This window comes from Sinohyriopsis cumingii, chromosome 5 (genome assembly GCF_028554795.1).
Source record: "Sinohyriopsis cumingii isolate HCF-2022 chromosome 5, ASM2855479v2, whole genome shotgun sequence".
NCBI lineage: Eukaryota > Metazoa > Mollusca > Bivalvia > Unionida > Unionidae > Sinohyriopsis > Sinohyriopsis cumingii.
In genome coordinates this window covers 66361432-66388936 of record NC_142965.1, presented here as the reverse complement: position 1 = coordinate 66388936, position 27505 = coordinate 66361432, and the positions used below count along the sequence as shown (strand labels likewise).

Sequence of the window (27505 nt, the reverse complement as noted above, 5' to 3'; positions counted from 1 at the left end):
TAAATATTTAAATATTTATTAAATTAATGGCCACAACACAACGACTCAAAATTAAAGCGTATACAGAAAAGAACAGACAAACACATTATTTGAATAACAAGAGACACAAAGTAAAAAACAGATTGAGAATAAAAGCCTCTGATACATTTAAACTAAGATCGATACGTCAGGATACGTTCAACCGACTAGAACAATCCTAATATACCAGTACAATATACTTTTCATCATTTACCAACAACCGTCCGGCCTTGTACCTCGGTCTTTAACAATTTCATATGTAAAGACTCTTGATTAAAGTTGAGATTTGTGCCGGAACACTGTCAAAATTAATCACATATGCAAAACAGAAAATATAATTTATATGAATAACATTGATGATGCAATCATACAAAATATGATGTATGTGTAATATCTTTAGGCTGCGTAATTATGTCCGTAGCAAATAAATAAGTCATAAACAGCGCATTGATAACAATAGCATGTTTTGTTCAACTCGGTGGACTAGTTATATCTTCTATAAATGATGATGACTATATTTAATAGAGCTAATCACTGTAGCGAACACTATCTTTAATAATGTGTGCTTAATCCGAACATGAGAGGAGATTACATGTTTAAAAATGTTCCAAGATTTTCCATTTCACCAACAGCATTCACTTCAGATAGGCATGATATATGACAGGACCACTAGATTTCACAGATTGTCGAGTGCCTTCCATCCTTCAAGCAGAGTTCACATTACGTCTAATTACAAAAAGAAACACTAAGCAAATAATGATAATATAAGATATCAGAACGAAGGAATATGTCATTGTAATGACGCAAGTATTTATTCACAAATGTATGTTCCAATTAAGTTATACAAATATGTACTGACCAACATTGCTACAGCAGTCATAAGACATATATCGTTGAATGCAGCAGCGTATAAATTGTAGTTTTGGTAGAACAAGTGAAAGCTAGAAATGACATTTGCTTATTTATGCAATCTGTGGATTTCCTTATAATATAGACATGCATTGTTCCTCCTTTGAACTACATACTGGGTGGAAAAAATGTTGCAGTGAGCATACAAAATGTGCAATTCATTTCAAAAGACCTTCAGTGGAATCAATGTTTCTATATATAATAATGAGAAGATAAAGAGAATATTAGAAGAAAAAGAAAAAAACGATTAAAGCTAGATGTGCGAGGTATTACCGGTATTTCGTTTTACCGCGGTATTGTTTTATGATGAAAAGTTCCACGGTACTTATTTACAGTGCAGATACTTCGGTAGTTTCCGTGAGTAAGGAATGTACAGGAATTCCCGAATAATCTCGCGACGAATTTATTGATATTCGCAGTATAATTAGGCTTTAGATGACAAAATAATTCAATAATTACTATTTTGCTTTAGCAAAACAGATGTAATTATCACAAATCAATTTTCAATATTACAAATATAATAACATGCATGATTATTTAATCACATATTTGACTTGGAGTAGGCAGACGTGGTTTCCACATTCAAATTGAATGTCGTGAAAGATCTTAGATTCAAATCCAAAGTGGTGGAAAGATTTCGGACTTAAGAGCACATATAAATGACATCTTTAATTATTTTCTTGATTATGTTAATATGTCATAAAAATGAATTCGTTTTGTAAAATTGGAAAACATTTTAAAATGTTTAGGAGAGCAGTTGTGTTTTGTTTTAATATTAGTTAATATTTCAGTCCATCAAATATTTTCTCATTTAGCAAGTCAATGTGTTTTATGTGTGCTGCACCACTCTGATAAATATCGTGCCAGGGGCTTGACACCAGACAAAGTTTCCCTGCCTATTATAATAGTAGGATAGCAAGTAAAGTGTACGCTTCGGTCGAACAGATCCTTATTTTTATCAGCAACCTCTCTAATGTTAACCTGATATCTTTCACAGGGTGTCAGCTATAATGTAAGTTAAAGTTGTCAGATTACAACCTTTAACACAGTTATCATAAACCTATTAAATGTATCTGCCACCTATAATGTAAACTTAATCATCTCACTTCGGTTAAAGTTGTTAGATTACAACCTATAAAACAATTATCATTAACCTAGTAAATTTATTTATAATCAGATACGAGCCATTTAACCTTTGGTTGAGGGAGGGCAACATTTTCTTTTGAGATGAGATATTCCATTTTAATTTGTCTCAAGATAGTTTTGTTTTCTTCAAATGATAAAATGGATATTACCTGGTGTTAAAATGCATTTTACCTCATGCTATAATGGGTTTTATCTGGTGTTATACTGGATATTACATGATGTTAGTTTGCTATAAATCAGAGCAAGTTATTATTACAATTGATGTGTGAAGGAATGCGTCTCGAAAATAGTGTCATGCTCCTGACCTAGACCAATAAATTGTTGATCCCTAATATAATTGCTGTAGAACTTATCGCTGTATCTTCAGAAATACCGCAGTGTATCCCAGTATTAAATTTACGTATTACCCAGCTCCAAGTGCAACCACAGCTTTAGTTCTAAAATATCAAGTGCAGACTACATTTTATCTGTACCTGAAGTTAGACTTATCATTACAAAGCGAACTCATTGGTCACCTTGTGTGCTCTCTAATCACGGTGAAGGGCATGTGATGTCACAACATGCCAATGATCATTCAAGGAGTGTCGAGTATGGAAGTGGTGTCGAGGAAAAATCGAAGGAAATGTCTTTAGCAGTTCCTGGTCTATTTCCCCACGGTTGATTCTTGAGGAAACTGAGCTCTCTTTCAACCTTTGGCTCACTGCCTGGTACATTTTTCTGACCAGAGTTTTGTTCATTCTCTTGAAATTTAGCATTGCCAGGAGACGTTGTTATTATGTTGCTTTGAAAGTTTCCGGTAACCCTAAAAATTATAAAACTATATATATATATATATATATATATATATATATATATATATATATATATATATATATATATATATTGCACAATAAAAAAATGTTTAATATATAAACAGAAGATACAATACGGAGCATATTGTCATAAATACGATAGAAAAGATGAATTATGCACTGAAAGCGTTTGCATATATTTTTCAATAGGCATGGACTAGTATATACACGTGTTTGGGAACAATTCAACACTTTCCTAAATATAATTAAATGTCATGTAATTTGTGCCAAATGTGAACTACTAGTGAAGTAAATACATCGTATGTTTATCTTTAGATTTACATTGCACAATAGTTTGTTGATTCTTTAAGGGGTGCGGTTGGTGGAAGACGATGTAGGTATAATATTGACATATACTCAAATTGTGTATTGGTTTCAAGTGCAATCGTTTCTCAGTGTATGTTTTATGTCTATTTAGACCGCTATCAGTCGCGAAATTTAACTACATGAATGCATTTGTTTTTCTTTTCATGTCCCCACTCACCTATTTTCCTTCTTAAAGCAGCATTTGATGATTACGATTGTAATAACGACCAAGATCGCAACGCCTAATACCGCCGAGACAACGGATGCTACAGTTAGAATAAGGTTGTCAGGTGAAGATGGCGGTTTCTTTTTGTTACTGGTACATCCTGCAAAGAAAATCAAATGTTTATAACTAGGACATATATATCACCGTAACCTCGCTCAAGCATGAATACTTTTATATGATAATACATGAACGATTAATTTAAATTAACCTTGAAAAAGCCTCCCTCCAAAAAAATTACATTAGCAGCAGTTGGCGATTCTTTCTGAGGTCTCTGACTCGTTTCACCTTGCAGACCATATCACGACACCGGTCAGAAGTCAAGATTGCTAAGACTGACTACACTGACAATGTTCTAAAACGGGACGCACGTCATCGTGTAATGATATATCATTAGAATGCCTGGGCCGAAATATTAACCTCTTTGCACGATTCTAATGAAGATAAAAATGGCTTTTTCGCGTAAAATGTCGTGAAAATAAGTTCAAAGGAAATGTAAATTGAAGCACTTCTTTATCTGCTTCTAATGTAGCGTGACTGGGTTCTAATGATGATCAATGAAAACTTAAATAACATATCATTCGCTATTGTTTGGTTCCTTGGGGTTCTATTTAATTTCGAAGTGGGAGTTGCAACTGAACCCTAACTGTACGACTCTCATCCTAAAGCGTAAACTAAACCCTCTGCAACGATGCGCGAATTTAAGATATATAGAAGAGCAGGCATCATGCTTCAATGGATGAGACTACAATGACATTTCGGAATATCAAGTTACTCTGTGTAATTTTGGTACACTCTAAACACTTCAAAGAAATATGAACACAAAGCAAGTACAAATGCAAGAAAATATAAACAGTCCAAAACACTGCCATTAGTTTATCGTTTGAATAGAAAATATAGACAGCCAAAGGTTCTGCCGACACTTCTTCGTTTACAAACAAAATTATAGATAGTTACAAGTTGAGCCAATAGTTCATCGCTTGCATAGAAATATGTAGAGCCACAAGTTATGTCGATAGTTCATCGTTTAAATTGAAACGATAGACAGCCAATCGTTATATAAATAGAAACGATCGACAGCCAATCGTTATATAAATAGAAACGATATGCAGCCAATCGTTATATAAATAGAAACGATAGACAGCCAATCGTTATATCGACAGCTTGTTGCTTGCATATAATTTTACAAGAACTTCAGATTGTGTATATTCAAAGTGGCAACCTCTATAATTAAGACTTTTCTCTTTCCATGGTTCTCTGCTATCTAATCTATTATCAACATCATGTGCAGTTGGGGCAACCATAACGGTGGAAATCGTACACATTTTTGTCCGTCGAAGAAAACCGAAGAAGAAAAAAACAATCGAATACTGAATACCTCTTAATCACTGATATTGACTGATTCTATTAGAGTTCCAATGTCCAAACATTTAAAGGGTATCTTATATATATATATATATATATATATATATATATATATATATATATATATATATATATATATATATATATATATATATATATATATATATATATATATATATATATATATATATATATAGGCCGGATAGCGGATAGGAATTGTTTGTGTCTTCATCATTAAAAAATAGTATTAAATGTTATATATATTAGTGTTTTGTATCACAAAATTACTCACCTTAATGGCGTATAACTATCCACATTAAATTCAGCGCAAATAAAAGTATAAACGATTTATAGACTGTGTATCAATTGTGTTTTTACACTTGTAAATCACCGCTCCGGTGGCCAAGTGGTTAGAGCGTCCACCTCGGATGCGGGAGGTCGTTGGTTCGATCCATACCAGAGACTTAAATAATGGTCCTAACAGCTGCCTCGCTTGGCGTTCAGCATTAAGAGGTTAGTGTTAGGACTGGTCGGCCTGGTGTCAGGATAATGTGACTGGGTGGGACATCATGCTACATGTCTGCGGCATGATGCCCCAGTGCTAGACATCACTATAAACTGCCACACTGCAGACATCGTAGCGATAGGACTGAAATTTTTTTAAAGCTACGTTAAAAATAAAAAATCACATCACATCTCATCACACTTGTAAATCTATGCTTTCCTTAAAGTGCAAAGTCAGCTCTCAGTTTTACCGGCCATAAAATAAAGATATATGCAAAACCAACTAGGATATCCAAGGGTTAAGTCACAAAAGATCGGTCTCGTTGAGACATGCGTTACTAAACATGCTTCTTTTGCTCAGTTCCTTCAGTTAGGGTGACACCATTTACTATAGCTCTCTAACACGTAAGGTCATAAACTGCGTGAATGACCTGCCAGCAATTATCCGAAGAACTACGTTTTGAAACACTAAAAGAGGTTTAATTTACCGTCCGTCCATGAGTAGGGATCAACAGAACTCTGGCATGTTTTACAGCTGTCTGATGGATCTTGGTTGCCATCATTATAGCACACATCATCAATAAAGCAGCTTCCATTCTGAAAACAAACGCAAAAGCAAAATAATCTTTAAATCCTTAAGGAAAATGTTTATAGGCGTCAACTGGCTCTCAGGTGGTAATGGATTACACTGTACATGTTATACTTCAGGACGTATTCGTATCATTCTTAGAATGTATTGAAAATTAAAGCAATCTAATAGTGCCGAATGTTATATATTAATGTTTTTGTAACCTTAAGGTAACATAATCATAAATAATAGTCATTACCACACCAGTCTTAAAATTCATGCGTTTGAAACGTTGAGATATTTATAATTATTGTACGTACCATCTTGCATGCTGGCGCCTGATATACTCAGGTACGACTTATCCATGAAACATACTTACCATAAGATAGAACGTGTATCCATTTGTTGCACTGGCAACACCCTGACATCTGGAATCATATATAAAGTAGGTCTGAGGGGAACCATAGTTCCTTCCATCATTCGTCAAGTATACTCGAACTCCTGAGACGAATGTTTGGATAATATTTCTAGAATCGGTTCTTGAATAACATGGTACGTTCATTGTACCCTCGTATTTGTTCTTAACGGGAATGTTACTGCTGATCGTTTCTATGACTGTCTCTGTCCCATCAGCATACCTCTGCAAAATAAAATATTAGATACACATTGACTCTTTTGCGAAGGATTATTCTAACTAGATTGTAGATATCACTCTTAGAAACACGACTATGCGATGCAATTGTCGAATTCTCATCTATATATTCAAATGTACAAAAATACAGAATGCATGAATATGCAGCAGAAATACCTTTAATAAAAGCTTACTTCATTGTTTGCAGTTTTAAAATAGGCAATAAAATAAGGCAGAACCAAAACCTTACATAAAGAGCAAAATGGATACCTACTGGGAAGAAAATCTATGTCCTAGATGTGTAATGAAATTCGTATGAGTCATAGAGCTAATGTAAAAGAAATATGTACTCTGTACTGACTGATATAAAAATAGCTTTTGTACGTTTATCAATGCAATTAACGTACATAAAATTTCCCTTTATGTGCGCATTAAGACATTTATAAGCCTGAAATGCGAAGTTTCGAACATTTTCATCGCTGTCATCAAATAATTTTAGCCATTTTCGGCATGCACATTTGTCTAGTAATTTTAAAACTATAAGGCTTTTGTCAGTGCAACGTTTACCTGGAAGCGTTCCGATTTTTGCTTGGTTATTCCTTCCACAAAATGTATTCCGTATATTGGTTTGTCGCCGCAGCAGTCCTCATCGTCTCTCTTGCATAATCCCCCATTGAAAGTGTCATCTACGTCTGGGTAGACATTCAGAGACACAGAGCAATCCTCTTCAATGTAGGACTCGTGACAAAAGCACGTTCCTGAATGTTGCAATATACATCGGCAATTTTTTATTTGGATTAGAAATAATGTCTCTATAAAATAAATCACAATGTTACCGACTTATATAGCACATTTGCGAACTAATAAATGCATGCATAATTTATAAACTTAGGGTTGAAATTATAAGAAGGTAAGGATTTATAAACAAAAATACAAAACAAACCGGTATTAAATCCATGTAGCCATGCAGTATATCCATACAAATCGACAAACACAACTTTTGTAAGTTTAGAAGTCACTCATAAAAGTGTTGTTACTGCATTAAAGATAAAATAGTTCTTACAGAAAATAAATTGAACCACGGTATAAAAAATATATAGGTAAGGTTACAAATAATAATGGATTGTTAAACGTTCTTACCGTTGACGCAATCGCCGTGAAAGTTGCAATTACTAATGCATGCCATAGATCGAAATGAGTTCACTACATCAGGGTTAGCCTCTCTGTATGTACTGTTTCTGCTTATTTCTTCATCGACAACTGATCGGTATGATTCACAGTGGACATTTGCAAGCGAAGAATCTCCAATGTACTGGATTATTCGATGTTGGAAACAATAACATGAGGAACAGCGAAACATATTTGCAATGAAGGATTCAACATTATTTTACAAGGTCACGTATATCAGCCAGTGTATCAATTCACCTTCTCAAGCGGCAAAACATGTTATGTTATTAATCATTTTGAATTTAAATGTTAAATGTAGCGTCACTGTCTGCCTCCTGGAGCATACTATCTAAAGGAGAAATGACATATAGTGAAAGTTTTGATTTTTTTGTTCGGTAATTTATACAAGGCTGCTCCATCTATACATCCATTTGTATATCTGTCATTTGGCATTTGATCTAATACAAATCATACACACACATATATGAGCGTAATCTAAATTTTTTAAAATTAGAATCTTTGCATATCGTACATATTTACTCACCATAATATCCAGGGCACAGTTTGAAAGCGAGCCATTTTTGAACGTTTTACTATTTTCTGGAAGACTTCCTTCAAAGGCAGTTGTCGTGCAATTTGCATCAAATATACTTGTGCATAAGGTGAATGCTTCTTCAAAGGTATAATTCCTTGTTTGTCTCTGTTAAAGAAATATTAAAAGCAATGTCAATATGGTTTTAATTCAACAACAAGCTGTCTCTAACGCTGAGTGAAGACATATTAATTATTCATGTTAATTGTTATCTTGTATTTTTTCTCAAATTTTTGTTTAATTTTCATATTTGTCAAATATTTACACTATGTATGAAGTCCAAACTTTTCATTACGATATTAATCGCTTTAAAGCCTACAATAAAGTCATTGTGGAATATAATATCACCTTTTGTAATCTATGAATATCGAAAATTGGACCAGCATCCGTGCTCTGTTTGAAGGATATCCGTTCCAGCTCTTTAGTTCTCGAGGTTTCTGATCTTTTCGTTCTCACCTCACAGGAATAAGGCTTGCCCTGATTAATGACTTTCTTTGTGCACGACAAATATAAACTAGCGGAACAGAGTGGAGTTGACCTGTCTCCAGAGGCAGTGGTAGGAGGTATTGTTGTGTTCAAAGCAGCCGGGCATACACAGAGGTTTGACCATTCATCCCATAATGTAGGCTTGAAGTTCATTGGGCTGAAGAATGAGTTTGCGGAGCTGATTCTAGAACAACAGAAACAACACTAAACTAATATTAGTACTACTATTACTACTACTACTATTACTAAATTTAGGAATTGTAGAAAATTATAACGATGGCGATGAAGAAGACGAAACGTATAGAGTGGAAACCATTTGTGTTACTTTCATTTTCAGATATAAGGAGAATATTCAAAATGAATAGGTGGACTATTCCCAAAATCGCACAACTATACTACTCCAATAAATTCCACACTTTCTTGTGTTTTTATGTATTGAAGAACAAACGTGTGTGCAATATGCATAACAAAATAACAATTTTAATTCTGATGTCCGTACACTCTATCATTGATAAATAATCGAACTAAGTTGTACATGCTTGAACAGAAAATAAATACAAATTTTGAATCAAAACCAGTGAAAGAAATTAATGCTTAATTACAGATATTTAAATTTGGCATTTATTAAAATAGTAGTGTATATTTTAACATTTCATCCGCCAGTGCCTTATTAGTGAAAAATCTTTTATTGCTACATAAGTACTGGTAATATTTGAAATAACTTATGCTACTAAATCAAGAAAATAAATAAACTGATTCCAAATATCCTGGATTGAATGCAGTTGATATGATTTCAGATTGCATTATATTGTCTATTGGGATTTGTATTTTACGAGCAAGTTACTGCACAGTGACGAAATTCTTGAATAACACTATCGTAGATTACACGGTAACGTCTTATATTCATATATCACGCTTGTTGTCATTTATCATTTTTTTGCATGACATAAAAGAAGACCGACGACGTAATATAGGGGAAACAAAATGTTCCTTTGATCTCCTCTGTGGACTTAATTTGGTGTGGATGTGGACATTAAATCGATAAGTCAGTATTTTATTTTCCTCCAATATATTCAGAAATCTAAAAGGAAAGTACATACATTTCGACTTTGCGATTTATCCGGTTTCCATAATAGTATATCCTTTATTAAAATAAGAAGAAAAAACTAAGATGATGTTTGCTTAAATAACATACCTCCAAGACGTTGAGAATACATTATTATTGGATTCTGGAAGTCCCGATGGCAATATAAAGTCGTCTCCTGTGTTGTTGTTTAGTACACCACATAGACCAAGTGTTTCATCGGCGTCTTTTACTGACGGGTAAATGTCTATATTTAGGTATACATCAGACCAAATAGTGATATCCACAATAGTTCCAAGCGGCATGAAAACCTATTGGGAAGAAAAAATACCTTTTTCTTGCGATATTTAGGCACTGCATTGATGCGATCTTGTTCACACCTTTGTATTCAGCTATTATTCACATCAATTCAAACATTTTTACTGCGAACCGAAAATAATGCTAAAAATATAGCTTTCAAGACATGATGCCGGGAAAATGACGGCCAAATTCTACATAATCAACTGCACATAACGGCAGGCGCTGTGTTGAAATGTTACTACATTCCTATGAACATGAAATAGTCAAGCTGGGTGTTGCTGTAAATTCGCTGTCATTGCCAGATCAGAATCGAATTCAACTGACCAATAAGTGGAAGCACCCAGCAATGCGGAGAAATTGAGTTTGAATGCAAGCAAATGACCATAACATCGTACCATTATCCAATTATTATAATATATGGTCTGGAGAGCCGACAAATCAGCTTTTAGTGCATACACATTCGTCCACGTTAGTTCGATCTCATCTTGGTCAACGTGGATATATGGATAATGTCTTCTGAATATAATCCATAAAAGACTATAAACGTTGAATGCATAATTAGAACTTATCCATGTACCTTGTAACGATTAGGATTCATCCGAGTCACTTGGAGGATTGATTCGGCGCAGGAAACAAAACTGATTAGTCTGGGTGTGCTGCATATATTAATCATGAACAAGTCACCCCCAGCTCGAGCAGCCACAGCACAAGCACATGTTGCGCGTCCGCCCCAGCACCTTGTTGTCCTCATCTGAACCTATATATATATATATATATATATATATATCTGTGTGTGTGTTTGCGCCCTCGTATCTGCGTAAATCTCTTCACTACAAAGCCACAATTAAATTTCCAGATGTTTTGTATTTTCTTGAAAGTAATAAATTATTATTTATGCGACGTTTCTCGAACCATATTCAGTGATTCCTTTTAGTGGGATATTATAAGCGATTATCATGTTCAATAAATATCTACGCATCAAAAACTACATTAAGTTTTTGCAATGAATTCTGAACTTTTAGATATCTTATTAATTATACTATTGTCGAGTTGTTTCCATCGTTGTATTATTAAACTCAAATTAGTTCAGTTGGAAAATTAACGTATTCAATGTAAACAATTTTAATATGCAAAAGAAAGTAGTACGTCTGTCACACTTAGGTGAATCTATTCACCCTTTTTCGTACAGTTCTTTAGGCAACCAAGCAATGAAATTTTGGTTTGTTTCGTTTTGAATTGGAAGGGCAGCTCTAATTTTGCTTGTGCAGTCCCTCTTAGTACAAAACAAGCACTTGAACTGCTCATAGTTCGTAATGAAGGCATCGGCATATTTCACAAATAAATATGATTCCAGGGGTGACAATATTATCTAGAAATTTAACCAGAGTTTATTTGTTTAAAAGAAGTTTCCAATATTCTGAATATACTGATGAACGAAGTAAAAGAATGTTTCAAAGTTGAATTAACAGTTCAGAGGGATGTCGCCGAAAATGAAAAAGCATTTCATTTCCGAAAGGTAAACAACGCTACTGTATTATTGATTCTCGCTATCAGGGTTGACTATGAACCTGAATTCGTTGGACTTATTGCACGTGGCAGAATATATGATGACATAAAAAGATAAATGCTCACCTCTTGCTTGCTAGACCGATGGCGATACATGACAAAATCCCCATCGTTCTGATTTTCGTAATACCTGAGAATTAAGAAAACGAAGCGCTCTATAGCAAGTATCCGCATATTGTATTTCATGACCTAAATGTTAAAATTTCATAATTATCTACCAATTTATATAAATAATCTTATGGGACCATCTTAGAATTCACGTATATACATTTCATAACAGTAATTGATGTCAATTATAGTGCATTAGTTGATTTCAAATATCATCATCTTAAAACTTTCAGATAGCAAACTGAATAAAAATATATTCTATTATTTTCTTCTTTTTGTTAATTGTACACGATATTGTTGTAAACAATGTTTGTTCTCACAGCCAAACGTAAAAGATGGCAAAACGTAAGACATTTACATTAAAAATGAATTGTCAAATTAGTACATACTCTATAAAAAAAGGATATTTATTTACTGAATTAACTTTAGCACTACAATAAAGCTAATGTACCTTCGTGTTACATTATGCAAAAGGTGGGATAGGGTTATAGCTTGTCATGTTCTAGTTATATATATATATATATATATATATATATATATATATATATATATATATATATATATATATATATATATATATATATATGAAATTAATGATACATTTATAAATCAGTGTATGCATAGCTTACACTGTTTATGTGCATCTTTATTTTAGACACATACTACTGATGTTCGAGATAGTCAAAGTTGTATACCATGTTATATATTAAAGTCCCACTGTTGTCGTTACGTACAAAAAGTTACATATGTCAAATCATCTGAATAATACTGCATCTAAGACGATATTTTGCCTAAACATCGTTAGATGCCATTACAACTACATAAAATCGACGTTTTATCAGGTTATGAGCCATTTATCTTCTCATACGAACTGAGAGATCCTGCTAATTTGCACATGATTCCGAAATAATCCGATGATTGTCTCAGACATCCGTGATTTCATCCGAATTAGTCGAAGGCTGGAACACAAGATTTGATAACGTAATCATTTTAAATACAAGAAGCCAACACCATGCATTGTCGGAGAGGGTGGGGGATCCTTATGTGATACGTTGCTCCCATTTTGCGTTTGATATGATGTAGCATTTGGCCTCGCACTTAAATTAATTTTTTTTTCTTTAAAGGCGTTATTCACGTACATTAATTCGTATGCTTGCCTATCAATATGAAATTCCGAAAGAGCTCGAGATGCCTTCAACCCAAGTTCGCCCTTCAAAGTATTTCAGCGCCTCAGTTGATCGAGTATGTACTAATTTGATAATTCATTTTTGATGTAAATGTCTAACGTTTTACTATTCGTCCCAGTCTTCAGTTTGCGTAATGCGTGCTTTTTTGCCTCAGATCCGCCTAAAAAAGCGGTCCTACCTCTCTTCATTCCCTCTCGAATGTGTGAATGCTTTTATTATTAAATAAGTCAGTGACGGAATGTGTTGAATGTATCACGTTACTACTTTTGGAGCACTTGCGAAAAATAACGGAATTACAAGCGACATCGGTGACTGAATTAAACGGTGGCATCTCTTAATTCTAAATTGACTATTTGAACGTGCTTAAACTTAAGATCTTGATTATTTCAAAGAACAGTTTATCTCAGATAGCTTTCCACGAATCGTTCCAAATTTTAGTTCCACTGGAGGAAAAGCGAAATTTATGAGAAACTGCAGCATTTATGCTTTAAAATGGAAACTTTAAGAAGTTTTATATTATGTTGCTGTATCACTAATGTACCACATGCGCAAAAGTTTTATTAAAAGGAAGCGTGGATTGCCGAATTTCCTTTTAATGAGAAATCTATGCAGTTATACATATGTTTATATATATCACATGCCAATACACATACTTGTATTTCCAACGGAGTAATATTGACTACAGGCAACAACATATTGAAAGAGCGAGTGAACTCTCTAATTCAGTACTCGGTGTGTCATCTAGTTTGATATGCTCAACAGTATTGGTATAAACAATTGCTTCATATGAACACTTGATCAGCAATTTTTAAAAACAAAATATATTTAAAAAGGCAAATAAACTTACTATGCCTTATTGCACTTACATTCCATCAAATGTCCGCATGTGGGGATCTATGTGGGATTGACATACTTTTCCTTGCCAGGACGGTGTTTCTTGAACCACCACCTGAAATAATATAATTTATTATGCCTTAAGCCATTATAATATGAGAGTCTTAAAGGTATGCGCATATGAAAATTGCAGAAGACAAATGAAAGGGAAGATATTTAATAAAATGAATTTTGTTAAAAGAAATATAAACAAACATATTTTATACAATATCTATAATACCAAACAATGTAGGTGATACAAATAAGATGAATTCATTCAAAGACTAAGCTTATTTGTGCTAAGCAATATTGGCATTTCAGCTACGTGTGAGCGTATTACGATTGACTCATGCTAAAAGTATCCTGGTATTGGTGTATTTACCAGTACTTCAGTCCAGTTTTTAAATGCATTGTACTTTGCCAGATCAAAGCAGTATAGTCAAATACTTACATTAACATCGGTTAAGTAGTTTCCTCCAATTATATCGTTTACCAAAGTGCCTTCTGTACGAAGTTTTAGTACAAATCTGTTTCGTCTTGGATTGTAATCATTGGCATCTTTGGTAGTGATGGTCAGGTTTGTTATAACGTTCGTGTAATTTTTTCCATCTGATAGATCGGTAAAAGTGAGTCCTGGAAGTAGCACTCCACAAAGACTGCTGTCTTTCACTGATATGCTACTGCTTGTACAGTCGTATGTATCATATGGGTCATACATTTGGACGGACATAAAGCAAGAAGGATCTTTGGGTCCGACAGCCGTGTAGCATCCGAAAGGAAATGTAGCTCGAAGCTGCACAGTTGCTGTTTTTCCTTGCTGCACGTTCACGTTAGGATTGATAACCTATAAATACAATCCATGATATTGGGCTTAATGTGTATAACTGATCATTCTGGTATACAGTCTCCCATCCACAATGTACACTGTTAAAAAATACGATGTTATACATATGTCAGATATTCATAAATGTAACTTTATTGAAAATGTATAAACTAGAATAGCAGTGCATTTTTTATTTACCATGGAATCTGCACAATTAAAGTTGGACATTACAGACAGAATAAGCAAATTTCTTTTTTAAAAAATATGCAAAAGGTGGCAAAAGGGGATCTCTTGCTGTTTGATGTTTGCTTTTGCCTTCATATAGTGCTATATTAGTTTTACTGTTGTATTTTTATCAACTCGGCACTATCACCGCTTTAGAACTAGAGAATGCAATTTTACCTGTACGCTCATCCGGTATCCTGGACTGGCTGTGCGATTTCCTAGAAGACCAGTCACACTTGTACTTGCGCGCACAATACATTTGATCTAGAAATAAAACAAATGTAACATACAAGCAACATATTTCCTTACATCATTTGACGTGAAAAATATTCAACAGCAATAAAGTCACATCTGCAAATTGTAATAATTTTAAATATGAACCTATATATTACTGCATCAAAACTATGTGCAGTCCAATTCCTATTTATACAAGGTGCAACAAATTTGACTTGAACTTAAACACAAAGTTTAAAACAACCTAATTCATGGTCTTAAACTAATTTTCAATTTTGACTTGGTCTATGGAAACAAATCGTAAAACCAACGGCAATGATAAGCCAGAGGAATACAGAGCAAGATTTGCTTACAGTCCGAAAGATACTCAGACCTTAAATCAAAATTATACTGAATAAACGGCATTAAGCGTTCAGTATTTTAATTTTGATTTACATTATCCTTAAAAGAAACGTTTATTTTAAAACTGATGGCCAATAATTTGATAGTGTCGAAATTTCATTGCACTTTTTTCCTATCAAAGACTGTACAGTACTGATTTAAGAATGTGAATATACAATGCCGGTTGTCATTTCGTTCCAATATTGTTCAAATATCGTTAAAGCATCTTTAGGCATGCTTAGAACAAGGTCACGCTAACACCATAATACTTGATATATCTCTCCTAGTCATCTATCTTTGGCACCATCTGTACTGGGGTTAAACTAAAGTCTCATATTTCATCATTTCATCTGTATAAAAAACCATACTTTCTCATAAACCTGCCACTAATCGGACATCAGTTGATTTTTCGCCCTGCATGCCGTCTTATAGTTTGATAAAAATGTACAAGTTTATTGGTGTTGTTCATTTTTCCTGTTGTTCGTCATTCACTTGTGAACATGGCATTTTAACAATAATGTAACCAATCACAATGACCTCCCCTTAGTGCTGGTTAATATGAGGCGCAGTAATTCATAAACGTCATTTCTACATGGGCACATACTTGTGTATCAAAACATAAGATAGAATGGTTAAGAAGCACGATGTCATACTTTGATGCAAAGAAGCCAATCTTGAGCTGTTTATAGTGTAGTAGAGCTTGTGAATTCAATGTATATATTTGTTGAAAGAATACTATCAAACGTGTTATAAATTTTCCAAACATTGGCGCCTGCCAGCGAGCAAAGCTGTGCATAACAACAAATGTTAGCATTTTTATAATAAGGAAAAGAAATAAAGCTACACATTACAAAACCTATTCTAATCTTGAATTAACGGCAAATAAGTAAAATACACGTTGAAAGGTCGTCGCCAATATATATATATATATATATATATATATATATATATATATATATATATATATATATATATATATATAAACCTGTGTGTGTTTGTGTTTGTGTGTTTGTGTGTGTGTGTGTGTGTGTGTGTATACGTGTGTGCGCATGTGTGTGTGTGTTACTTACTGTTATGTCCAGTTTGTAATTATGTGCAATTAATTCGTCTTCGCGCAAATTTGTTTTATCTCTTGAGGTATAAAGTTCTGGCTCTTCTTGTTTCAAGAAAACGTCGTTGACGTACCTATTAAATTCCAGTTAAACTAGATTGTCAATGATAAAAAGATGTTATATAATTATCAACAATTCCTAGGTTTTCTCTATGGTATTTATAGATCTTGGTAAAAGACGAATACATAGAGGTAAAACAAACTATCTTCCATAAAGGTGTTGATTTATTCATTTCACCGAAAGATAGAAAATTCAGTCAAATTGTACTCATGCTTTCGTCTCTGAATCCATCTTTTCATGCATACCTCATTATGTACGCATAATTCTCAAAATAGGAAACTACTTTATTACTATTAATATAATTATTATTATTATAATCTCTCAATTTCGTTGTTTTTTGTTTATGGGACTAAAGTCGTAAAAGTCTTAAAGTCACAATTTTTCATTTGTACTGTCCACACATTCACATTACACGCTGTATGTTTAATATGTTCTTTTGCACTATATCTATTCGGTACAAAACAAGTGTATGAGAGTGGAATCACTGCTATAGATCCAAACGTTGTCATGTATAGCATTGTTTGCAAATTTGTATTGTAATTAAGTTCACCAATAATTACCAGGATATCGAATAGAAGAGTTTATCCTTTTGACTTTCTTGAAAATCACACCAGAACCGTAAGCGAGGTTTCCGAATTTGCTTCCCATTTTGGCCTGTTTCAGTAGTAAAGTAGAGTTCTGTCCGAACGGTTGCAGAGTCAGGCTTGTAAAGTGGGGCTTTTCCAGGTGCTGAAAAACCACACACACACACACACACACACACACACACACACACACATATATATATATATATATATATATATATATATATATATATATATATATATATATATATATATATATATATATATATATATATATATATATATATATATATATATATATAATCTTACATGTTAGAGAATTTTAAATTTGTACTCTACGCACACTTGAACACAGATCAATATGACCATATCTCCTTGCCTGTACGCACGAACCTGATTGACAATGTTATTTGGAATTATCATATTCTTTTAATATTATCAAGCGTTCTTTTGAAGAGTTTATTGAAGTCACTTTCCGTCCTGTTTGGCGTATCTTTTTATTTATTTATATGTTTATTTAATTATTTATGAGAGGACTTATATCAGGCAACGATTTCCTTCTAACACATGAATTTATTCTCTCGCAGAAAACTCTATAGACTTTTAGAGCTGTTTTAAACAGATTTCCGATTTGTTATACACATTTTACTTAGTTGGCATTACAAGCTATAAGAAATAACTCACCAGCATCTGTCACGAGTGAATCTGGAACATAAATGAAAATATTTTTTATATTCGGCAGAGAAAGGGTTCTAGTTGTTTTCTTGTATCCATTACCGTAAAAGGTATGAATATAAAGTATTTTTTATAACAGGTATTCGGACATTACTTTAGGCATATTCTGCTCAAGACCTTTCAGTAAGTAAATGGCATGGTAAAGGACAGCTTATAATGGTTACACCATGATCATTAAGGAATCCACACAAAATTGAAATAAGTACGTAACCTTGAATAGATTATATATGTATCATTTCGTACAGTGTAAACGCGTTTTCATTTTCACAAGTGCAATTATTTGCACATGCTGTTTGTCATTGTTTTGAAGAAATGTTAAAAGATACTTGTGAGAAAAAAAATAACATATGCGTACAAATGTCAGTGATCCTTACTCAACGGATGAAGATTGATGGGTTAGTTAGTATAGAGGTTTTCTCCAGGTTTTTCTTCTTCTCCAATTATACTGGCCACCATGTATAACTGGTTGTGTGTTGAAGATGGTGTTAAACGCAACAAAAAAAAACACAACAACTGAATTACAAAATTAAATATCGTATGATATCAATCAATATCATAAAAGCCAAAACTTCAGGATCGAATAAATATGCAATAAAAATTGCAATTGCACCAACAACCATCTGTATGTAGAACAATTGATGAAATACTGCTTACGAAATAAGGCAATTTTTTGAATAGACTATTAAAAATATTTTGTGCATTATCGTGAATGTTGTGTATTGCAAACTATAATATTAATTATATGAGCAATTCAAAATTAATGACGAGGCAAATGTATGACAATTGAAATGAATAAAGCTAGTGATTGCACAAAGAGTACTACGACAAATCCCTTACCAAAGCAGTATCCGCTTGATTGAACCGTTGGTCCAAGCTTGTACATCATAAACGTGCTGCAATTTACAACTTCTATGGTTTTTACGGGGTTACACACATCGAAAAATGAAATTGTGCAGGCATTGCGAGTAACTCTTCCATCACTTGAGCTTGGTATTGAACCTTGCAATATAAGAAAGTGATAACCCAACATAAATGCCCCAAAGACAAGTAATATAATCTATGTTGGGGTTTGGGCCGAGATGAGGAAATCCTAGTCAAGTGGTGAGACAATAAAATGTAACCCCATGAATGGGATTTACTTGACTCGTTACAAATACCGACATATATATTTTTCTCATCCAATGTTTCCATTTAAATTAATACAACCCTGCACTTTTGCAATATAGTTAGCAGATTCAAAACGCAGTATTCATCAGTACTATTATTGCCTCTCACTCTTTACAACGGTCATCAGGTTTTTCACTATTTAATGAACATCCGAATAATTATCTAAGTAGAATTTAACTATATAGACTGATCTTAGAAAAGAAACAAATAATTAAGAAGAAAAAACAACAATTTATAATCGTTATTTAAAAGCGCATTAATTTGTACGCAGGGGAAAATAGAAACATAAAATCATTTGATATTATTAGTGTATTATCACATTTAATTGATTGATATCATTTGAATCTAACATGAACAATTAATATTTGTTATAATTATAGCTTTCAACTTTCATCAATTCAAATTTGGAAAAATTTCTATGACAGGCAACAGTACGGAAAAGTACACGACTCAGTCTAACAAAATGTGAAATGACCGTGAGGAGATTTAAAATGTGATATTCTTGGACATTTTCTGTCTTGAAAATATGACAAGTGATGCTATCACTCGTACATCTTTTGGAATAGAGATTGGACTAATGACAAAACCATTCTGATTGATAAGTGCAAGAATTTTTGTTTGCTTACAATGTTTGATTTAACTGGGGCAGGTTGGAAGTGTTCGATAAAGTTTGAAGACTTAGATACTTTCAGTTACATTTAATGACTTGAAAGTTTACTAAGTTACAGATAAAATAAAATTTGCCATGTTATGTATAGTTTCTAGCAAAATACCTATTATCTCAACTGCGTGTGCATATGGGTGTATGTCTCTCTTAAAATGTTTAGTATGGTGTGTTATCAAAGTTGGAGAGACCTTAAGTTGCTTTATGAGCAAAGGTCTCTTTATTGTATATCTTTTGTTGTTGTTGTTTGATTTTATTACAACTCCGGCAGGCACAGCAGAAGATAATAGGTTTGTTTCTGCTTAAAAGTAGTTTCTAGCGCGTGGACTCCATAACTGAGACGACCTGTCTGAAACAACCAGATTAAGATAACAAAAGCAAGGTTTGCGAAACAGCTAGTATTCTCCTCCGCATGTTTGAGAAATATTATTATTAATGTATTGCGATATTGATTGCAAGATCACGCCTATTTGTCAGCATCAGAAAATCGGTATCTACACGAGATGCGAATTATCGGGCCATGATCTGAAAAACTAAACTTTATTACTGGATAATTATATTCCTGCTATACACCTATCAACTTTGAGATCATCATAATATTTACAGTTTCAAACTCATTATGCGGGAACCTCATGAACAATACTAATACTGAACATCCGTAAGTGGGTTTTACTGTACGGTAATGTGTTGGAACGCGAACCTTTCAACTATTAAACATCCAACGATGTCAAATGTTGTCGTAGTCAGCGTGACACGTAACCATTATGATTGGCGTATGAGCTAGGCTTGTTGTAAATTTCTGCCTCGGAAGGATAGGGTATGATCTGTTTGGGGCGTGATTGGTTTATAATTGCACCCGTTATATATATTTAATTTGCATTGCTTTTATTTTATTTTGCACTACACGGTTTTGATAATGTGACATTGTATGTTGGACTTGACCTTGTCCAACATCAGTTTCATATTCTACCTAACCTAAATTATTGATTTCGTTTTTGTAGTAGACACGCTGAACAAAATTAATTGTTCGTGCTTTGAGATATTGTCAGAATCATTTGCATTATTCTTGTGTCCAGAAATTCATTTGCGATGAAATTTAATGTATTCAAATTATTTAATTGAAGTGATCCTTTTCTGTAAAATTTCGATCATCTCTTGCATGACGATAACACTAGCACTAGAACAGGTGGGGGTAACTCCCCAACAACTAACAATATGAATGTTAAAAAATGAATGGCTGTTTTTCACTGTTGCATTAAAAAAACCATTGTTGCAACCTTTCATATAATTTATTTGCGGCTCTTGTTGGCATTCCATTCAAGGATCAAGTAGCTGCAGCCTTGTATAAGAGCATGATAATACTAAATCAGAAAACGATGATATCAATTTCCTACTTGAAGGAAATGATAGTAAAATTCTGGTTCTTTATGCGGGTAGAAAATTGTTAGGTATATGATAATACCACTTTACTTAAAGAAAACTGATGGCGTTATTGTCTATTCTTGTATAGGAGTGTTATGGGATATGAAACTACAGACTAAAACTATTTTGTAAATATTATGTTACAAAGTCGCAAACAAACAACAAAGAGGCACCTCACCAAATTCCCACCAAGGTCAACGAAATTTTAATCACGGCTAAGACGTTGTTGTAGTTTAGATCTTTATCAAGAGAAAGATATGCATGTTTATCCTAAACATGATTAATACACGTTTTTTATTTAGGATTTTCTTTAGCAGTGTTGGAGGAGAAAATGTTCAAACTTCATTCTTGATTGGATAAAGTATACGTAGTACCTCTTCCTTTATTAAGAATGTCAAAGGGGTTAGCGATACAATACATGAACCAGTTTGGGTTTGATGAACTGACACAATAGTTGATTAACACGCCGAAAAAGATTGTTGGAAGTTTCATAACTGTTAATACATGTTAATACATAAATCAGATACTTCAAAAGTATGTAAATTATTGTATTAAATGCAGCTACAAGCAGGCCAATGCCTGATATAAGGACTAACGCCCTATTTATACTGCGTTACAACCTTATTGATAACAATTTAATTTGCGATTTACGGATTTGATAATATATATTGAAATAATATGACGCAGCGTGGACAAGCCTTTACAACGAATAATGTGTCGGTTCGTATAGGTCAGAAATAAATCTCACACATGGAGTAATCGTATTGCCGGTGTAACGCAATACGCCGATGAGCAGTACAGAACTTATCAACCAACCTAACTCGGAGTTGGTATTAATATAATTCTAGGAAAAATTTAAAGCAAAAACGAAAGTTTCACCAGATTTTATTTACTGATGATACGCATATAAATCATATAAAATAAACAATAACTGCTTTATATAAGTTTCATTTATAATCATAATTAAACGTACCATTCATCCATATTGGGAAGTAGGTCCCACACATACCGACATCTAAGTTTGAGTAATTAGTTGGCATGTTGTACTGGTTGACTTTATACCATTTAGATTCCAGGAGGGCATCAGACACATAACCTTAATTATCCGCTAGGACGTAATTTCTAGCGCGACGCTCTAAATCCGGAAGTGTACCATACGTTCCGGTACAGTCTTGTCCTGTAAACGGAAACATAAAAAAGAGGATATTTAACGAATACTAAGTATGATGCCGGTCATGATCACCAAGAACTATATCATGTCAACTCACAGCATCGAGATCAGCAAAGAATAATAGGTTACTTTATTGTCATTCTTCTCACGCATTGCACATCTAGTTCTAGCTATATTTTCCTATGTGCTTTTGATTAAGATTTCTGTCTGACGTACTATTTAAGCAGAAGGAGTGAGTAGACATTGAATGGTCCACCCCTTACCCAAGTCGAAATTGAATTGAGGGCTACGTAGGTAAAACATTAAAGTGGCCATAACCCCACCTACACCCTCGACAAATATTTATATAAATCACAAACCATATGGGTCTTGACATGTAATTGAATTTAGTCTTAAGTCTAACACAGTCGCTCCATTCAAAAAATGAAACTATACATCTGGCAGTTTGTGATTTAGAAACGACATAAATTTAGTTGTGTCCTTACGTTTGTACAAATGGCAAAGCAGATTACCATGTTATGTGCGAAGTATGTAATTCGTATTCGTAACGTTTCTTTAAATTTGTAATCAATTCAAAATTGCTCATTTGTCTTCATTTCACTTTAATTTTAAATGCTACATGGACTCGCTCCCTATTCACTTTCAGCCTTTAATGCCAGAGTAGACTTAAGATAGCATATATGCTAAAGTATTAAAGATGCAATTTGTTCCATTATATACTGTTCATGTTACTGTGAATATTGGCTTGAAAATATTGTATTGCTATAAATGTTAACAAAATGGGTCTGGCTTAAGGTTACTTAATTTATCCAATAAATATGATCCTGTGTAGGTAAAATGCTTATAACATCTTAAACGTATTGTTCCATCTATCTATCTATCTCTGTCTCTCTCCATATATATATATATATATATATATATATATATATATATATATATATATATATATATATATAGAGAGAGAGAGAGAGAGAGAGAGAGAGAGAGAGAGAGATGTATAGATAGATAGATATTAGTTAGCTTGTAATTAGTTTTCAAGTGCGCGTCCAGAACATTGACACTAGTGTCATCCGTCTTGACTGTTACAGGCAAATGGAATTGAGACATTATGTTTTTTCAACACCAGGAAAATGTTAGATGTAACGAAATATTCGCATCAATGCAGCTTAGTGAGGTTAACTTCTTTTCGTGCTAAAAGGATGCACACATCTAAAATAATATTTCGAGCTTCCTCCAATAGAATCAATTTGCGCCAAGCTATGAATAAGTTTTCCTATTCTTATTTTACTGGTTATTGAATTTATTAAATATTTCTTGCTATTTTTCCCGACGAATCGGATTACTACTAGTAATTAAAATTATTTACTATCACCACAAACCTCTAATTTAGTTGTTCAGTCTATACATGTTATACAATTGGTTTATTTTGGTTCAAATTCTGCTTCATTAGAAAACCTCCTTACTTTATTTGATAATATGCTCATGCTTCATAATGCAGCGTGGCAATGAAATAGGAGGAGCCGTGATCACTAACATTTGCCATTTTATTTTTCATTGTATAAAGATCTTGCGACCGAGAACATTGCAGTCTTGTGCCGTTATTCGGTAAACACTGTAAAACTAATAGTCAGGTTAATCTAACTGCTTCTGAATATCAATGTGAATGACACAGTATATAATACGTCACATGGATCAGGTGTACTAACACCAGTATGCGTGATCCAGGAATATTCTCTTGTGTTAATACGAAAATTACAATTGCAAACTTGTTATTCACCTATTTTGTATACACCCGATAAAGATGTCTGTTAAATTTGTTTCCAGAAGACAGCTATTTGAAGAATAAACCCAAGTCCAATTTTGTATGATCTGGTTTCGAAATTTCTTTTCCCAATACAAATATAAACCTTTCTGCGATTTCTAAAGCATTATACAGATCACCCCTCTCTCTGAACAAGTACATACCACTGGCCAACAAGTCAGCCTTAAGCAAACAAAACATCAGAATGATCTTCATCTTTCTGTCAACTGCAAAAAAAGAGGAAGTAATTTCGCAAAGTCAAATATTATATTATCAATAAAAATGAACCCCAATAAACAGACAATGACAGTAAACCTCGTGGTGTATCTTTACATTTAGAGTGATCGTATGATATTTGTATTGCATAAAGCATGTTATATTAAACACTACAATAATCACTGACATTAATATTGCATAGACTGCTCCGGTGGCCTAAGTGATTTGATGCGGGAAGTCGTGGGTTCGATCCTCGGCCGAGTCATATCAAATTCTTATTAAAATAATTCTAACAGCTGCCTCGCTTGGCACTCAGAAATAAGAGGTTAGTGTTTTGACTGGTTGGCCTGGTGTCAAGATTATATGACTTTGTGGGACATGATGCTACATGTATGCAGCACGATGCCCCAGTGCTAGACATCAATATAAACTACCACACTGTAGGCATCTTTCAAAATAGCTTAATTTGGAGTCTGCTTCCGAAAATATTTAATAATACTTGCTTATATCCAGGATGAAGAACAGGTACAAAATTAATTATATCACTTATAGATTTGGCTTTATAAATACGCTTCGTTGTTGGTGAGAAAAAAATCACCCTAAGGCATGCTCTTTCGAATCTAACTATGAAATAGGAAAGACGAAACCATTTTAGATTAATAACTTTTGCATCTCTTTTTCTTTCAATCGTGTAAAAAACTTATCGTAATTTTTACATGAAATTATATTTCAAGTTTTTTGTGAATATAAAATGATGGTATCCTTATCATAAGCAACATGTGCATGTCATAAAATGAACATGCTAAAATTATAATATATTTAGACACGATTGGCATATTTTTAATTCAACAAGGCCAACACAACATCATGCAACCTACAACTACTGTCACTAAAACAATATTAACTTTTTCTCCAAATATTATCACTTCTAACTAGTAATAAGTGTATGCTACAACTATGCGTATGTTTATTTATTCTATACTTACTAAAATGTCAGTTAATGATGCGGTTGGTTTGGTAAATTGGTAAGGATGAACGAAGACAATATTGAAGGCTAGTAATGGTTATTGTTTGCTTTCGTTGGTTCTAATACCACTTTCAACACATTAGTGAATATCAGACCCAAAGGCGCAACAGCACATCGAAGAACCCAATTCTGGTTATCCGGGGCTGGTATTGAACCCGAGACACTTATGTTATGAGTTTGTCTCTATACCAACAAAGAGGACGTCGGGCTTCCAAAACGAAGAAAAGAAGAAGAAGAAGAAGAAGAAGAAGAAAGAAAGAAAGAAAGAAAGAAAGAAAGAAAGAAAGAAAGAAAGAAAGAAAAAATTAGGAATTTTAACCCGAGGAACATTTGATTATGAAAAATTGCAATGAACTTAATAAATACATTATTATTCTAATTATGATTGATGTAATTCATTCATTCGTTCGTTCGTTCTTTCATTCATTCATTCGTCCATTTATTCATTCATTCATTCATTAAAGAGTGTAATCTGACCTCATATATTCCTTTGAAATGGTCTTTTTATCCTATTAATTCGTCCTGACGCACAAGTAACGTCTGTGAGCGTTTTTGGAGTGAATGAATAACGAGGTGGCCTTTATACCATCGATGACAAAGTTTAGAAATATTCCTGGATTTTAAAAATGGGATTTTGACAAAAAATTCCCCATGTTAATATTAAATGAATTCTTAGTATATATGTCTTTATTCTGAGCTGCAAATGTCTTTTGAATACCTTAATTGTGTTCTAAAATTAGCCTTCTTGGAAATCCATGAAAACGTGTTGATACAAATTTGTATGGATGCCGTAATCAATATTTGCATTGAAAGCTACTAAGGGATCTATCGTTATTACTGCTGTACATACACCTTGCAAACAATGTGTGAGCAAATTTATTTTATTTTATTTATTTATCAGAGAGAGAGAGAGAGAGAGAGAGATGTCTAGTGTACTTGTTTATTCGCGCTTGGAATAGTAGTAAATAGACAATGTTTCTGAAATTTACTGTAAATAAGTCCAGATCAGCCCGTTTTCATTTATGGACTGGAGTTCATGCAACGTAGATGAATAATACTACTAATGTGAGGATAACATTTGTAAAGTAAAATCAGATAAATAAGGACGCGTTATCCGTCCATTAAAACTCTTCTGACTCTGCTGAAAGATACACCATGCAACGGACATTATGTTCTGTGTAGCAAACATGTTTAATTGCATTTAGCATAATATAAAAAATTCAATTCTATGAAATCGACGGCCATGCTATTTTTTCTGATGACATTTCAACTTTTAGTCCATAAAGCACCATAATCTTCGGCACCTTAATATCACTTTAATATACTTTACTGGGTATTTCGGGGCACTGTCTGACTTCTAGTATTTGAATGTATAACAAAGTACAAAGTAATGTATTTATGTGTTATAAAGAAACAGAAGAAGAAAAAAATAGGCCAGGGCTACTTGAGCCTTAACCTTGGCATCCTGATACACTTGTAAAAATGTACACATTATGAATCGAGCCAAAAACAAGTTATTTGCATGTAATAAATAATATGTATCACACGTACTTGTAATGACAACGGAGAGAGAGAGAGGGTATGAGATATAATAACTGAGACAACTAGTGAGCTAGTGGAATCAGATTTCAGTATTCTGTGTCCAACATAACACTAATAATGAATTCAAGACGAGTATGTACATACATACATACATGCGTACGTACGTACGTACGTACGTACATCCATTCATCCATTCATCCATCCATCCATACAAACATAAATACATACATACATACATACATACATACATGCCTCTCATGCATTTCAATGACCATAAGAAAACTTTAATAGACTTCTAATTGATATGAAAATATTTTTACAGTTTTATGCCATTGATACAGTTAAGAGTAATGAGGTATGTCTTACGTGTACAGTTATCAGTTCAAAATGAGTATACGTTAATGAGGAAAATTACAGGGTCATACATGAGTGAATATTATATGTCATGACGACCTTG

At 33.4% G+C, this 27505-nt stretch overlaps 1 protein-coding gene across 1 annotated transcript; it reads right to left on the bottom strand.

Moving 5' to 3' along the window:
• On the bottom strand, nt 1-22434 carry LOC149799348 (von Willebrand factor D and EGF domain-containing protein-like). The gene is made up of 19 exons (XM_089958670.1): nt 22265-22434; nt 18876-19037; nt 17988-18008; nt 17280-17448; nt 16618-16732; nt 15110-15196; nt 14336-14728; nt 13878-13960; nt 11783-11846; nt 10728-10907; nt 9962-10161; nt 8629-8950; nt 8233-8388; nt 7662-7833; nt 7089-7279; nt 6270-6530; nt 5811-5919; nt 3409-3556; nt 1-2875 (listed from the first exon to the last, which is right to left on the bottom strand). The coding sequence occupies exons 1-19, from the start codon at nt 22329-22331 to the stop codon at nt 2644-2646; spliced, it is 3132 nt and encodes a 1043-aa protein (XP_089814796.1). The 5' UTR covers nt 22332-22434; the 3' UTR covers nt 1-2643.
• Between the last annotated feature and the right edge of the window lie 5071 nt (nt 22435-27505).